The sequence below is a fragment of the Rana temporaria genome, chromosome 7, assembly GCF_905171775.1.
Source record: "Rana temporaria chromosome 7, aRanTem1.1, whole genome shotgun sequence".
Lineage (NCBI taxonomy): Eukaryota > Metazoa > Chordata > Amphibia > Anura > Ranidae > Rana > Rana temporaria.
The window spans coordinates 74,068,106-74,081,204 of NC_053495.1; the positions used below are offsets into that span (position 1 = coordinate 74,068,106).

The 13,099-nt window shown below is 44.3% G+C and overlaps 1 protein-coding gene across 1 annotated transcript in view; it reads right to left on the minus strand.

Moving 5' to 3' along the window:
- Positions 1–13,099, minus strand: part of CACNA1I (calcium voltage-gated channel subunit alpha1 I) — a 2,078,868-nt gene that overhangs the window by 1,013,924 nt on the left and 1,051,845 nt on the right. Inside the window, 1 exon segment of the mRNA XM_040359583.1 lies at positions 5,581–5,671. Within this exon segment, the coding sequence (XP_040215517.1) occupies positions 5,581–5,671 (91 nt within the window).

A 13,099-nucleotide genomic window follows, 5' to 3' on the forward strand; every position in this document is an offset into this window, starting at 1 on the left:
TAAAAATTAAAGATTTACACTCACATTTGGAAGAGGTAAAACGAGCGCTTGTTAATCAATAAAATGAAGCAATGGGAACAGCAGGCTCGAACCAGCGCGTTTCATCCACGAAGATGGTTGGGGTGAAGATATCTTTGTGGATGAACGCGTCAAGTCAAGCCTGCTGTTCCCATTGCGTCATTTTATTTTGATTAACAAGTGCTTGTTTTACCTCTTCCAAATGTGAGTGTAAATCTTTAATTTTTATTAATACATTTTGTGATATGCGGATTCACGCTATGTGTGTTTTTAATTCCTGTTTGGCCCTATATGTTTGAATGTTATTGGTGGCGGTGCTCCATCTCCCCCTTTTCATGCACGTTCAGCGGTGGCTTGAAAATTACCATTTGGGGCGTCAAGATACATATGTTTTTGGACACTTCCATTTCATCAAACACTCTTTCTCACTCAGTGGACTTTTTCTTTATTAATTTTCTTTATTATTGCCTTTGAGTTTATAATAAGTTGTTCACTGCATTGTCTGTGTATGGTAATTATCGGTTTAATCACCTGACATCACTGCATTGTATATGTATGGCATACACTGGTTTACTCACTCGATATCATTGCTTTTAATATGTATGGTATACATTGGTTAAATCACCATCATTTTTTCCACTTCTACTTTTTTCAATTGTCATTTGCTCTGCTGGGAGCTTCTTTGGACAGTGCGGTATTTAGCACACATTTTTTCAGCACTATATTGGGGGAATAGGAGCTGGGATGGATGTTGTTAATGGAGTGGACATCGGTCTCCTGAGGAACAAACTCGCAGCCATAGCTTCAGATAATAATCAGGGCTTTGTTGCTCAGAGAGATTGATGACATCCTTAATAACATTCAACAAAGTCACATCAATACCCAGAATAAAGTGGCTCAAGATTTTGTTTACTTTGTTGAGAGGTTGGTAGAGAGTGTGAGATAGTACAGGACAGAAATATGTCATTGGCCCTGGCAGGCACGCAGGGGCAGGCAGAGTTATGAACCAAAATCAAGCTAATTGTAAAGTCTCTGTATGAGGGATAGTGGCCTGATGAGTTAGCAAAACCGCACAATAAGAATTTGCCAAAACATGTAGCTTACACTAATCCAAAGTGATGGTCGAATACCTGAATGGGCTGTACTAGTTTGGATTGTGAAAGATGTTATGCTGTATGATTTCATATACAGAAGTGCAGACTCGTTCTGTATATTTGGTGGCATCAATGGGCTCACTGACTGGGGATTCTATCTTGTTGCATTTGTTACCCACATGTGATCAGAGAGTATGGAAGCTGGGGGCAGGTTGATATTTCCCTCTTTCGAAGGCATGACCATGATGTCCTTTGTATGCCAGGTCAATACACAGTGGCGAATGTGAAATGTTGGGAAGATATTTCACTCTTTGTTCTGGATGGAGAGATCATTGCTGGAAAGGAAGCACCTGGGTATTATTTGGGATGTAGACACGTTTTTTCCTTTGTCCTAAAGGATACCAATGTAACGTTAGTCGTGGAACTAGGGTGGTTCTTGAACCTAAGTGTAGGTAGAGGTGTATGACATACCCTGGGCATGGTCACTGAAATCCAGGCACAGGGATGGAATTGTGTACGTTTTGTCATTGTTTCAGTTGTATATGTGTTGTTAGACTCAAAACTTATATAGAAGGATCTCCCACCTATCTATGCAAGCTGAGGGACGGATTGACGGTAAGGTCTCTTCGTACAAGTTAGAGACTTTGGCCCAGATCCACAAAGAAGTTACGCTGGCGTATCTATTGATACGCCGCGTAACTTCTAGGTTGCTCCGGTGTATCTTTGTTTTGTATCCACAAAACAAGATACGCCTGAAGCTGGGCTAGATCCGACTGGCTGTACGTCTTAGTACGCCGTCGGATCTAAGGTGCATATTTACGCTGGCCGCTAGGTGGCACTTCCGCCGATTTCCGCATCAAGTATGCAAATTAGCTAGACACGCCAATCCACAAACGTACGTCCGCCAGGCGCATTTTTTTACGTCGTTTACGTAAGGCTTTTTTCGGCATAACGTTACCCCTGCTCTATGAGGCATATGCAATGTTAAGTATGGACGTCGGGCCAGCGTCGAATTTTCCGTCGTGTACGTCGTTTGCGTAAATCGTTCGCGAATAGGGCTTTGCGTAAATTACATTCACGTCGTCTAGGCATTGAGCGGGCGTAATTTAATTAGAAAATTCAACGTGATACTGAGCATGCGCCGTACAAAAAAAGCGTCAGTTACATGGGGTCAAGCTTATTTTACATAAAACACGCCCCCCTGTTCATCATTTGAATTCCGCACCCTTACGCCGGGAGATTTACGCTACACCGCCGTAACTTTAGAGGCAAGTGCTTTGTGAATACAGCACTTGCCTCTCAAAGTAGCGGCGGCGTAGCATAAAAACGATACGCTACGCCTGCCAAAAAATATGCCGCTGACTGTGGATCTGGCCCTATGCTGCCAATTCAGAGCCCTGAAGTACCAGATATGCCAAGTTGTGGTAGGAAAGACCAATAGGAGCAAGCCTGCTTAATCCCAGCCGTATTTATAGTAAAGAGTTATAGGAGGTTGGGAGCGGGAGGCGTAATTGGATGGGTCACACACACACACACACATATATATACTGTGTATATATATATATATATATATATATATATATATATATATATATATATATATATATATACACACACACATATATACTGTATGTATATATATATATATATTTTTTTTAAATATATGCATATATTATGGTATAGTGTGATATATGTGTATTTTAGGTTAGTAATATGGGCAAGAAAGGCCCTCCTCGAGACTGTATATCTGAAAGCTGTTTAATATGCTGCTCTGAGTGTGTGCTGGTGAATGGTGAGTGAATAGACACCCCTTGCCTGTACTGCACCCCGTCCTGAATATATCGGAAAGGAGAAGATACAGAAGACACAGAATGGTGACATGGAAGCTGTCACGGAAGAATGATGTTGGTGTGTCACCCAGTAGCAAAGCGGCACATATTGGGAAGCAACACGTTAAGACCGTTATGGACTGTTCCATAGGAGTTGTTTCTGAAGCACATATTGGGAAGCAGAACACGTTAAGACAGTTGTGGACCGTTCCATAGGAACTGTGTCTGAAGTAGGGTGATATGCGCCCTTTAGACGCAAAGCGGCATATGTTGGAAAGCAACTAGGTTTAAGATCATAGTTCTGGAATTTACATTCAAAGCTTTGTAGCATATTAGAATCTGCATAGCAAAAGGGCTTGTCTCCAGCCCACTTGGTGTGATACAAGCTTCAAAGAGAGAAGAAGTAATACCTTGGCAATATCTGAATGGACAGGATGCAAGTGGGGGTGGTTATGGGTGAGGGGAATGCATGTTAAATGTACACACCAAAGAGTAAGAGTCCCCTTGTGCCCTTTTTGTTCCTGGCCTGCTCATGTGAGCCTTTTGGCTCGTTCACTTTTACCATCCGGAATCCAGCCGATGAAACCATGTGTGATAAGTATCTTTGATGTTCTTTTGTATATACAGTATACTCTGTTCAATGTGTGATGTTAGAATATTCCTATTTTCTTGGGAAATTAATGAAATATATTGTTTTTACTAGCAGCAGTGTGTGTGTGTTTTCATAACTAACTTATAATCTTAATAGACTAGCTAATTATAGGCGTAGACAAATCAATCCATTTATGCAATAGATAGAGGTAATTCGTAAACACCCTTTGGGATAATAATTATATAGGTTATTTAGTTGATATTTGTTAGCTTGTATATTGCAGCATTTACTTCACACAAAACAAGATACGACGGCATCTCGGGTCGATCCGACAGGCGTACGTCTTAGTACGCCATCGGATCTAAGATGCAATTTTTCCCGCGCCACTAGGTGGCGTTTCCGTCGAATTCTGCGTCGAGTATGCAAATTAGCTAGTTACGGTGATCCACGAACGTACGTTCGGCCGGCGCATTTTTTACGTCGTTTGCGTTCGGATTTTTCCGGCGTATAGTTAAAGCTACTGTTATGAGGCGTACTCAATGTTAAGTATGGCCTTCGTTCCCGCGTAGAAATTTGAAATTTTTACGTTGTTTGCGCAAGTATGACGCCACTGTCGGAAGCATTGGCTTGTTCCGGGTTAATTTCGAGCATGCGCACTGGGATACCCCCACGGACGGCGCATGCGCAGTTAAAAAAAAACTTTGTTTACGTCGGGTCACGACGTATTACCATAAAACATGCCCCCATTACAGAGATTTGAATGCCGCGCCATTACGCCGCCAAAGATACACTACGCCGCCGTAACTTACAGCGCAAATTCTTTGAGGATTCGGAAAAAAAAGGTAAGTTACGGCGGCGTAGTGTATCTTAGATACGCTACGCCCGGCGCAATATTGCGCCGATGTACGTGGATCTACCCCAAAGTCCTTAACCCTCTGTGCCTTGTGTCTTTTTAGTTTATTAGTGTATCATCATAGCTCAATTGTCAGTGTATTTGGTTGCAGCTTACTGACTCCATTTTCTTCTGTTTGCATTTCCTCTGACACAAGCATGACTGTGCCTCCTGACAGACATTTTGCTTTGGGGCAGATTTGACTGGAGTACTTTTTGTATATTTTTTTTGCATCATTTTTCTATTTATGCATGATTTTTTTTTTTTTTTACACCGCACTCAATATGGTGATCCGTCATCTATGCTTTCTTTTTAGGTAATACCTCATTTGGCCATGTTGTTATGATTGCTTTTTGTGTTGCCGTTAACCTTATCTCAGCCTGCATCTTTTAAAGGGCCAGTTCACACCATAAAAACGTAGTTCGGATGCGTTCCGGATGCTTTTCTGCATGCACGTTTTTGGTTTGCCCCCCCCCTTTTTTTCTTAACCTAAAATGAGTATATGTGCGTTCCAGTGCATTTTTGGTGCTTTTTACAATGTTTCTGCAACTGGAACGCACTGGAACTGCAAGCACTGATATGAACTATGCCACAATTAATAATATAACCTACTTTCCATGTGTTTTTGATGCAGAAAAAAACACCCTGGACTGCATGTGGTATGATCTGGCCCTAATTGTACTGCGTGATGCCATCACTTAGTGGGTGTTTATATGTTTGCCTCTACAGTACTACTTTATACTACTACTACTTTTTTACATAGCTATTCTCTTTACAAATCAAAATTAGGAGCAGTTTCTGAAAAAATTATCATAGAAAAAGGCATAAGCATAGTTTGACACCAGTTTAAAAATAAAACTTAATTTACATTTTTACATTTTTATTAATATAAGTACAGGTTCCATCATCCTAGGTGCTATCTAAAGCTAGCTGTAATGTCGGACAGGGTGCCCCCCCCCCCCTGCCACCTGAGAATGTAACTAGCAATCAGATGACTGTTTTGTTTGAATGGCTGTGAAGGGGGAGAGCATCCTGTCCTACCTTGTAGCTAGCCTTAGACAGTACCTAAGAAGATGGAATCAAGTACTCCCTTAGGGAACAGAACACATTAATAAAAAAATTCTAAACCCACATGTAAGATTGCAATGTTCTTACCAGGCCCGATCTGCATTTCATGATATTTGTCACACTCTTCTATATTTGAAGAGCTTCTTTCTTCATCGGAATAAGACCTGTTAGCATCCCCCTGTGTATAAAAATTAATTTATTTTAAAAATTTTATAGTCGACAGTTTTAGTCAAAAATAGAGCTGCTAACTTCTTACTATACTTGCTGATTGATGTTTTGTTTAACCTCTTCACTAGCAGGCCCTGTGCACCACTTTTTAAATCCACTTTTTAACTGGCCAGCACATTTTTGCAATTTTTCCATTGCTTTTTTTTCCCTTGCAGCTTTCAGAGTTGGTGAAAGTCCCCCCAAACCATACATTTTCTGAAAGCATAGAACTAGTAGAATAAAAAGGTGTTACTGTTTTTTTGATATTTGATATATCAAAACAATGTTTTTTTTCCACAAAAAATGCATATATGGCAAAATTTACAAAATTCCAGCAAAATTCCTTCTAAATATTAGAAATAAAATCTATATTGAGTTATTTAAAAACAAATATTTGTATATTTTTAAATTGCACCTTTTTGTGAAATGGTGAAAACTGAAGATTTACTCAAAAAAACTGAAGGTTATCATTTTTTACTTACAGCTTGCATGGTTTATAAAAGAGCCCCCACACAATATATTTTCTGAATGCACATGCGCTATTGAATACTGTATATCATTTTTTAGGCCCTGCAATAGTTGTGCAAATGTTTATAAAATTGCTATTTTCACAAAAATACATTATTAGTGGGTATAAACAATTCCTATGAAATATAAAAGTTAAAACTATATTGAGTTAATAAATAACAAATATTTGTACATTTTAAATTGCGCCTTTTTGTAAAGTGGTGAAAACTGAAGGTGCGCAAAATTGTAGATAAAAACAATTCACTTACAGCTTTCAGAATTTGTAAAAGACCCCCCCCCCCCCAAACCATATATTTTCTGAAAGCACATGACCTGCAGATTAGAAAAAAAGTGCTAACATTTTTTTAGGCCCTGCAATAGTTGTGCACATGTTCAAATGTTCAAATCGCTATTTTCACAAAAAATACACTAAAATCATTATTTTTATTTTCTTTTTTAAAGGGGTAAATATTATTATTTTTTTTCTCAACACACAACAACAAAAACATACAAATACACATGTGGAGCGAACAGCGCTCAAACCTTGACAGAATACATAGGCCTGGTATACAGTCAATAGGTACAGAGCAACATCAAAGTCAAGATTTCATTCCTCGCAAGTGAAAGCATTCAGAGTTCATGGGCATACTCCTATACACCTTAAAGTGGAGTTCTGGCCACAATTTCACTTTTTAAATATAAATACCCCTGTAATACATAAGCTTAATGTATTCTAGTAAAGTTAGGGCTAGATTCATCAAGCATTTACGGCAGGGTATCTCCAGATACGCCGCCGTAATTTCAAATCTGCATCGGCGTATCTTTACGCCGATTCTCCAAGGCAGATACGTCTAAAAAATAGGCTTCCTCCGCCGACGTAACTTGAATGCGGCTGCGTATAATTGTGTGCAATATTACGTTGGCCGCTAGGGGCGCTTCCGTTGTTTTCGGCGTAGAATATGCAAATTACCTAGATATGCCGATTCAAAAACGTACGTACGGCCGGCGCAATTTATTTACGCTGTTTACGTTAGGCTTTTTCGGCGTAAGGTTGCTCCTGCTATTAGGTGGCACAGCCAATGTTAAGTATGGACGTCGTTCCCGCTTCGAAATCTTTTGCGTAAGTCGTTCGCGAATAGGGCTGGACGTAATTTACGTTCACGTCGAAAGCAATGACGATTTGTGTCGGAATTTCGAGCATGCGCACTGGGATTCTAGATAAAACACGCCCCCCTCAACATAATTTGTATGAAGCGCGCTTACGCCGGCCCCATTTACGCTACGCCGCCGTCAGTTAGGAGGCAAGTGCTTTGTGAATACAGCACTTGCCTCTCAAACTTACGGCGGCGCAGCGTAAATACGATACGCTGTGCCGCCGTAAGAAGGGGCGCAGCTACCTGAATCTAGCCCCTAGTCTGTAAACTAAGGTCCGTTTTGTTAGGTTGTTACAGTATTTAGATACTTTATAAAATAGAAATTGACTGGGGCCATCTTAAGTGTGGGCATCATGAAGCCAGACTGTATGACTTCCTGGATTTCAGCCTTGCAGATCTCGCACATGCTCAGTGCTGCACAAGCAGTGTAATAGGTTTCAGATCAGGTTTCAATAGCAACAGGAGTGTCAAAGGAAGTTCCCGCCCCTTATCTATGTAAACCCCTCCTCCCCTCCTGCTTCCAGGAACCAGTAAATATACTAAATAATTTGTTCCTGTGCAGATATATCTACATAACAAGATTTTATATATATATATATATATATATATATATATATATATATATATATATATATATATATATATATATATATATATATTAGGGTTGTCCCGATACCGATACTAGTATCGGTATTAGGACCGATTCCGAGTATTTGCGGGAGTACTCGTACTCCCGCAAATACCCCGATACCAAAATAGAATACTTTCCCCCCCCCGCCACCGTCCCGCCGCATCCCCGCTACCGCCGACTGAGTAATACGGGCGGGCAACATTACAGCTTTGAATAGCTGTAATGATTCGCGCCGCGTATAGACACTCCCCCTTGGTCGGGTGAACTGTACAATCACGAGCGAGGTGGAGTGTCTATACGCAGCGCGGTGCGAATCATTACAGCTATTCAAAGCTGTAATGTTCCCCGCGTATTAACCAGTCGGCGGCAGCAGGGATGCAGGTAAGGGGGATATAGAAAATGTCAGACTTTCGGAGGATTTGCTGGATAAAGGAGAGAACTGCTCATAGTCCCTAATCTGCCTGGATAACCTCATGATCACTTCATCCTTTGCTTGTATGGTCTCCACCATCATGTTCAGCTGTTCATTTAAATTCTCCCTGCTGTGTTTAAGGTCCTCAGTTTGTTGGTGAATGTTCTCCTTCTCTTGCTCCTTCCTCTCCAGCAGATGATTCAGTTCCTGAATCTGATCGTCTTTTTGTTGTAACAATTGCAAGCAATCTTTAGACGCCCCTTCACTAACTGGACTAGAAGGGTATTTATTGTACTGCGATGACCTCAGTGACTGTTGCAAAAGGGGGGAGACATGGCTGGATGTGGGGGAGACATGGCTGCATATGGGGGACATGGCTGGATATGGGGGGACATGGCTGGATATGGGGGGGACATGGCTGGATATGGGGGGGACATGGCTGGATATGGGGGGGACATGGCTGGATATGGGGGGAGACATGGCTGCATATGGGGGGAGACATGGCTGCATATGGGGGGGACATGGCTGGATATGGGGGGACATGGCTGCATATGGGGGAGACATGGCTGGATATGGGGGGGACATGGCTGGATATGGGGGGGACATGGCTGGATATGGGGGAAGACATGGATGCATATAGGGGGGACATGGCTGGATATGGGGGGACATGGCTGGATATGGGGGGACATGGCTGCATATGGGGGGGACATGGCTGCATATGGGGGGACATGGCTGCATCTGTGGGGGGACATGGCTGCATCTGTGGGGGGACATGGCTGCATTTGGGGACACATTTAAAAAAAAGTATCGGTATTCGGTATCGGCGAGTACTTGAAAAAAGGTATCGGTACTTGTACTCAATCCTAAAAAAGTGGCATCGGGACAACCCTAATATATATATATATATATATCTTTTTATATATGTAGTGTGTATACATATACCAGACATGTGCACTGTCAATAAATTCATTTTGTTTAGTTCCGTTTCGCATTAGCCGTTATTTCGTATTTTGTGCCCGAAACTCAATTCGGATTCGTACGAAATACGAATTTTCGTTAGATTCGTTCACTTTTCATAACAATTACCAACATTCGTTATGATGAATTTAAAAATCTGGATGCTTAAAGAGGACTAATAGTATCTGCTGTGCTCATTATGAGCGGTTCCCACTATCCCTGTGCTGTGCTGACTTCCTGTGGCTGTACCCCTGCTGTGCTCATTATGAGGGGTTCTCACCATCCCTGTGCTGTGCTGACTTCCTGGGGCTGTAGGGATGGTGGAAACCCCTCATAATGAGCACAGTAGGAGTACAGCCACAGGAAGTCACCACAGCACAGGGATGGTGGGAACCCCTCATAATGAGCACAGCTTGAGTACAAACCCAGGAACTCAGCACAGGGATGGTGGGAACCCCTCATAATGAGCACAGCACAGGGATGGTGGGAACCCCTCATAATGAGCACAGCAGAAGTACAGACCCAGGAAGTCAGCACAGCACAGAGATGATTGGAACCCCTCATGAGCACAGCACAGGGATGGTGAGAACCCCTCATAATGAGCACAGCAGAAGTACAAACCCAGGAAGTCAGCACAGCACAGGGATGGTGGGAACCCCTCATAATGAGCACAGCACAGGGATGGTGGGAACCCCTCATAATGATCACAGCAGAAGTAAAGACCCAGGAAGTCAGCACAGCACAGAGATGATTGGAACCCCTCATGAGCACAGCACAGGAATGGTGAGAACCCCTCATAATGAGCACAGTAGGAGTACAAACCCAGGAACTCAGCACAGCACAGGGATGGTGGGAACCCCTCATAATGAGCACATCACAGGGATGGTGGGAACCCCTCATAATGATCACAGCAGAAGTAAAGACCCAGGAAGTCAGCACAGAACATGGATGATCGGAACCCCTCATGAGCACAGCACAGGGATGGTGATAACCCCTCATAATGAGCAGAGCAAAAGTACAAACCCAGGAAGTCAGCACAGCACAGGGATGGCGGGAACCCCTCGTAATGAGCACAGCACAGGGATGGTGGGAACCCCTCATAATGAGTACTGCCCCAGGAAGTCAGCACAGCACAGGTATGGTGGGAACCCCTCATGAAGGGTTCCCACCATCCCTGTTCTGTGCTGAATTCTTGGGTTTGTACTTCTGCTGTGCTCATTATGAGGGGTTCCCACTATCCCTGTGCTGTGCGGACTTCCTCTTGCTTCCTCCTTCCCCCAGCACAGCACATTGCCACCATAACATCGCGCACCACATCGCCCCAGCCCACCGCATCGGCCCTAGCACAGCACACCGCATCGGCCCCAGCACAGCACACCGCATCGTCCCCGGCACAGCACACCACATCGTCCCCGCAACAGCACACCGCATCGGCACCCGCAAACCGCATCTGCCCCGACACAGCACACCGGATCGTCCCCCGGCACAGCACACCGCATCGGCCCCGGCACACCGCATCGGCCCCGGGACAGCACATTGCATCAGCCCCGGGACAGCACACCGCATCGGCCCTGGCACAGCACACCGCATCGGCACCTGCAAACCGCATCTGCCCCGACACAGCACACCGGATCGCCCCCTGGCACAGCACACCGCATCGGCACCGGCACACCGCATCGGCCCCGGCACAGCACATGCATCGGCCCCAGGACAGCACACTGCATCGACCCCGGCACAGCGCACCGCATCGGCCCAGGCACAGCACACCGCATCGGCCCAGGCACACCACATCGGCCCAGGCACAGCACTCCGCATCGGCCCAGGCACAGCACACCGCATCGGCCCAGGCACAGCACACCGCATCGGCCCAGGCACAGCACACCACATCGGCCCCAGCCCATCGCATTGAATGGCAGGTGGTACTGGTTGGCACTAATTGGCACTGGTGGTTGGCACTGGCTGGTGTCACTGGTTGGCACTGGCAGGTGGCACTGGTTGGCACTGGCAGATGGCTGCACTGGCAGATGACTGTGTGTGATGGGCACTGTGGCTATGTTTGCTGGGCACAGTGAAGCAGCGTTTGGCACAGTGGCTGCATTTTAAGGGCACAGTGTTTGCGTTTGACGGGCACAGTGTTTGCGTTTGACGGGCATAGTGAAGCAGCGTTTGGCACAGTGGCTGCGTTTGATGGCACAGTGGCTGCATGTTACAGGCACAGTAGATGTGTTTGATGGCACAGTGGCTGCATGTGACAGGCACAGTGGATGCAAAGCAATTTGTAATAGGACTTGCTATAGCACAGGGCCCGCCCCCCTGCACGGGGGCCCGCCCCCCACATCATGCCCGCCCTCCCAGAGGCGGAGAGATGGTAAACGTCTTCACAGCCCCCCCCACCCCACTAGCACACCTCGAATGTGTGCATTCTATCTATGGAGCTCGAGGGGGCGGGCAGAGGCGGAGATAGAGCAGAGCATGACGTGGGGGGCATCATGAGATGTTTTCTGTGGCGATACTTCACCCCAGCCTCCTGGGATTGATGAAAAACATCTCCCAGGAGGCATAGCAGCGCTGGATGACGCAGTGAGGCTGCTGCCGCCGCAGCGGGGGAAATAAACTCACAACAATAGCACAGTGAGTTTTTAAAATACCAAAAAAATACATGCCAAATTTATGTAAGGGAGCTGTATTGAATTGAATGAGCTAATGTTGAAAAACAGGGTGGAGCTCCGCTTTAATTAAGGGATCTAGCTTCAATCAAGATATCAGGGAGCAGGAGGTATGGTACGTTCAGAGCTGACCCAAGAGTCCCAGATCTTTGAGAACTTTTTCGGGCATCCTCTGGCTTCATATGTCAACTTGTATAATGGTATAACGTGATTAATAAGGGTGAGTCAAAAAGCTATAGTGGATGAGGATTGAGATTTCCAGTGCATAGTTATTGCTTTCTTTGCATAGAACAGTACTATATGTATAAAGGTTTGTACATTTTTAGATATTTCTTCTTCAACAAGCATTGCAGGGGGTTGCAAATATTAGGTATCTGAGCTATGGAGCTGATAAAGGCCATGACCTCCGACCAGAACTGTCTGATCGGAGTACACTCCCACATTAGATGTGGGAGTGTACTGATGGCCATCAGCCATGCCGCATCGAGTGCACACTGCAAAGGGTAGCTTATGTAATTTATATAGTAAGCATGGTGTAAAGTAAGACCTATATAACAATTTAGTCTGAATTACCTTGTCACAGGAAGAGATGACAGCGGGAACCCGGAGAGGAAGAACTTCCTGCCAGATATCCTCTGTCAGCTCAGGTATATCAGCACACCATTTATTTGCCATGTTGCCAAGCCTATTGGTTGTGGAGTGTAAGAGAGTCTTGTAGTAAGTATAAACAAGCTTGGAATGAGAAGAATCAGTTAGTAGTCATTCTAGAGGAGAAATCTGAACCACTATATTATGAAGACTGAATTGCGTTGCAGCGGTCTGACGAATCTGTAAATATAAGAAATAGGCTATGTGTGTGAGAATATAGTTTCTACGAAATTCTGCAAAAGGTCGGAACATGATGTCTGAAAATAAGTGCATAATTGTTTTTACCCCCCACTTAGACCAGAATCCCCATCAGTTTTATGAAAAAAATTCACGTAGATTTGGGTTCCCCCATAATGGAGTATTCGGTGAATATGTATTGAGCGTGGTAGACGGTAACATCTTAGAGAGCCTGAAAATCCTTAGG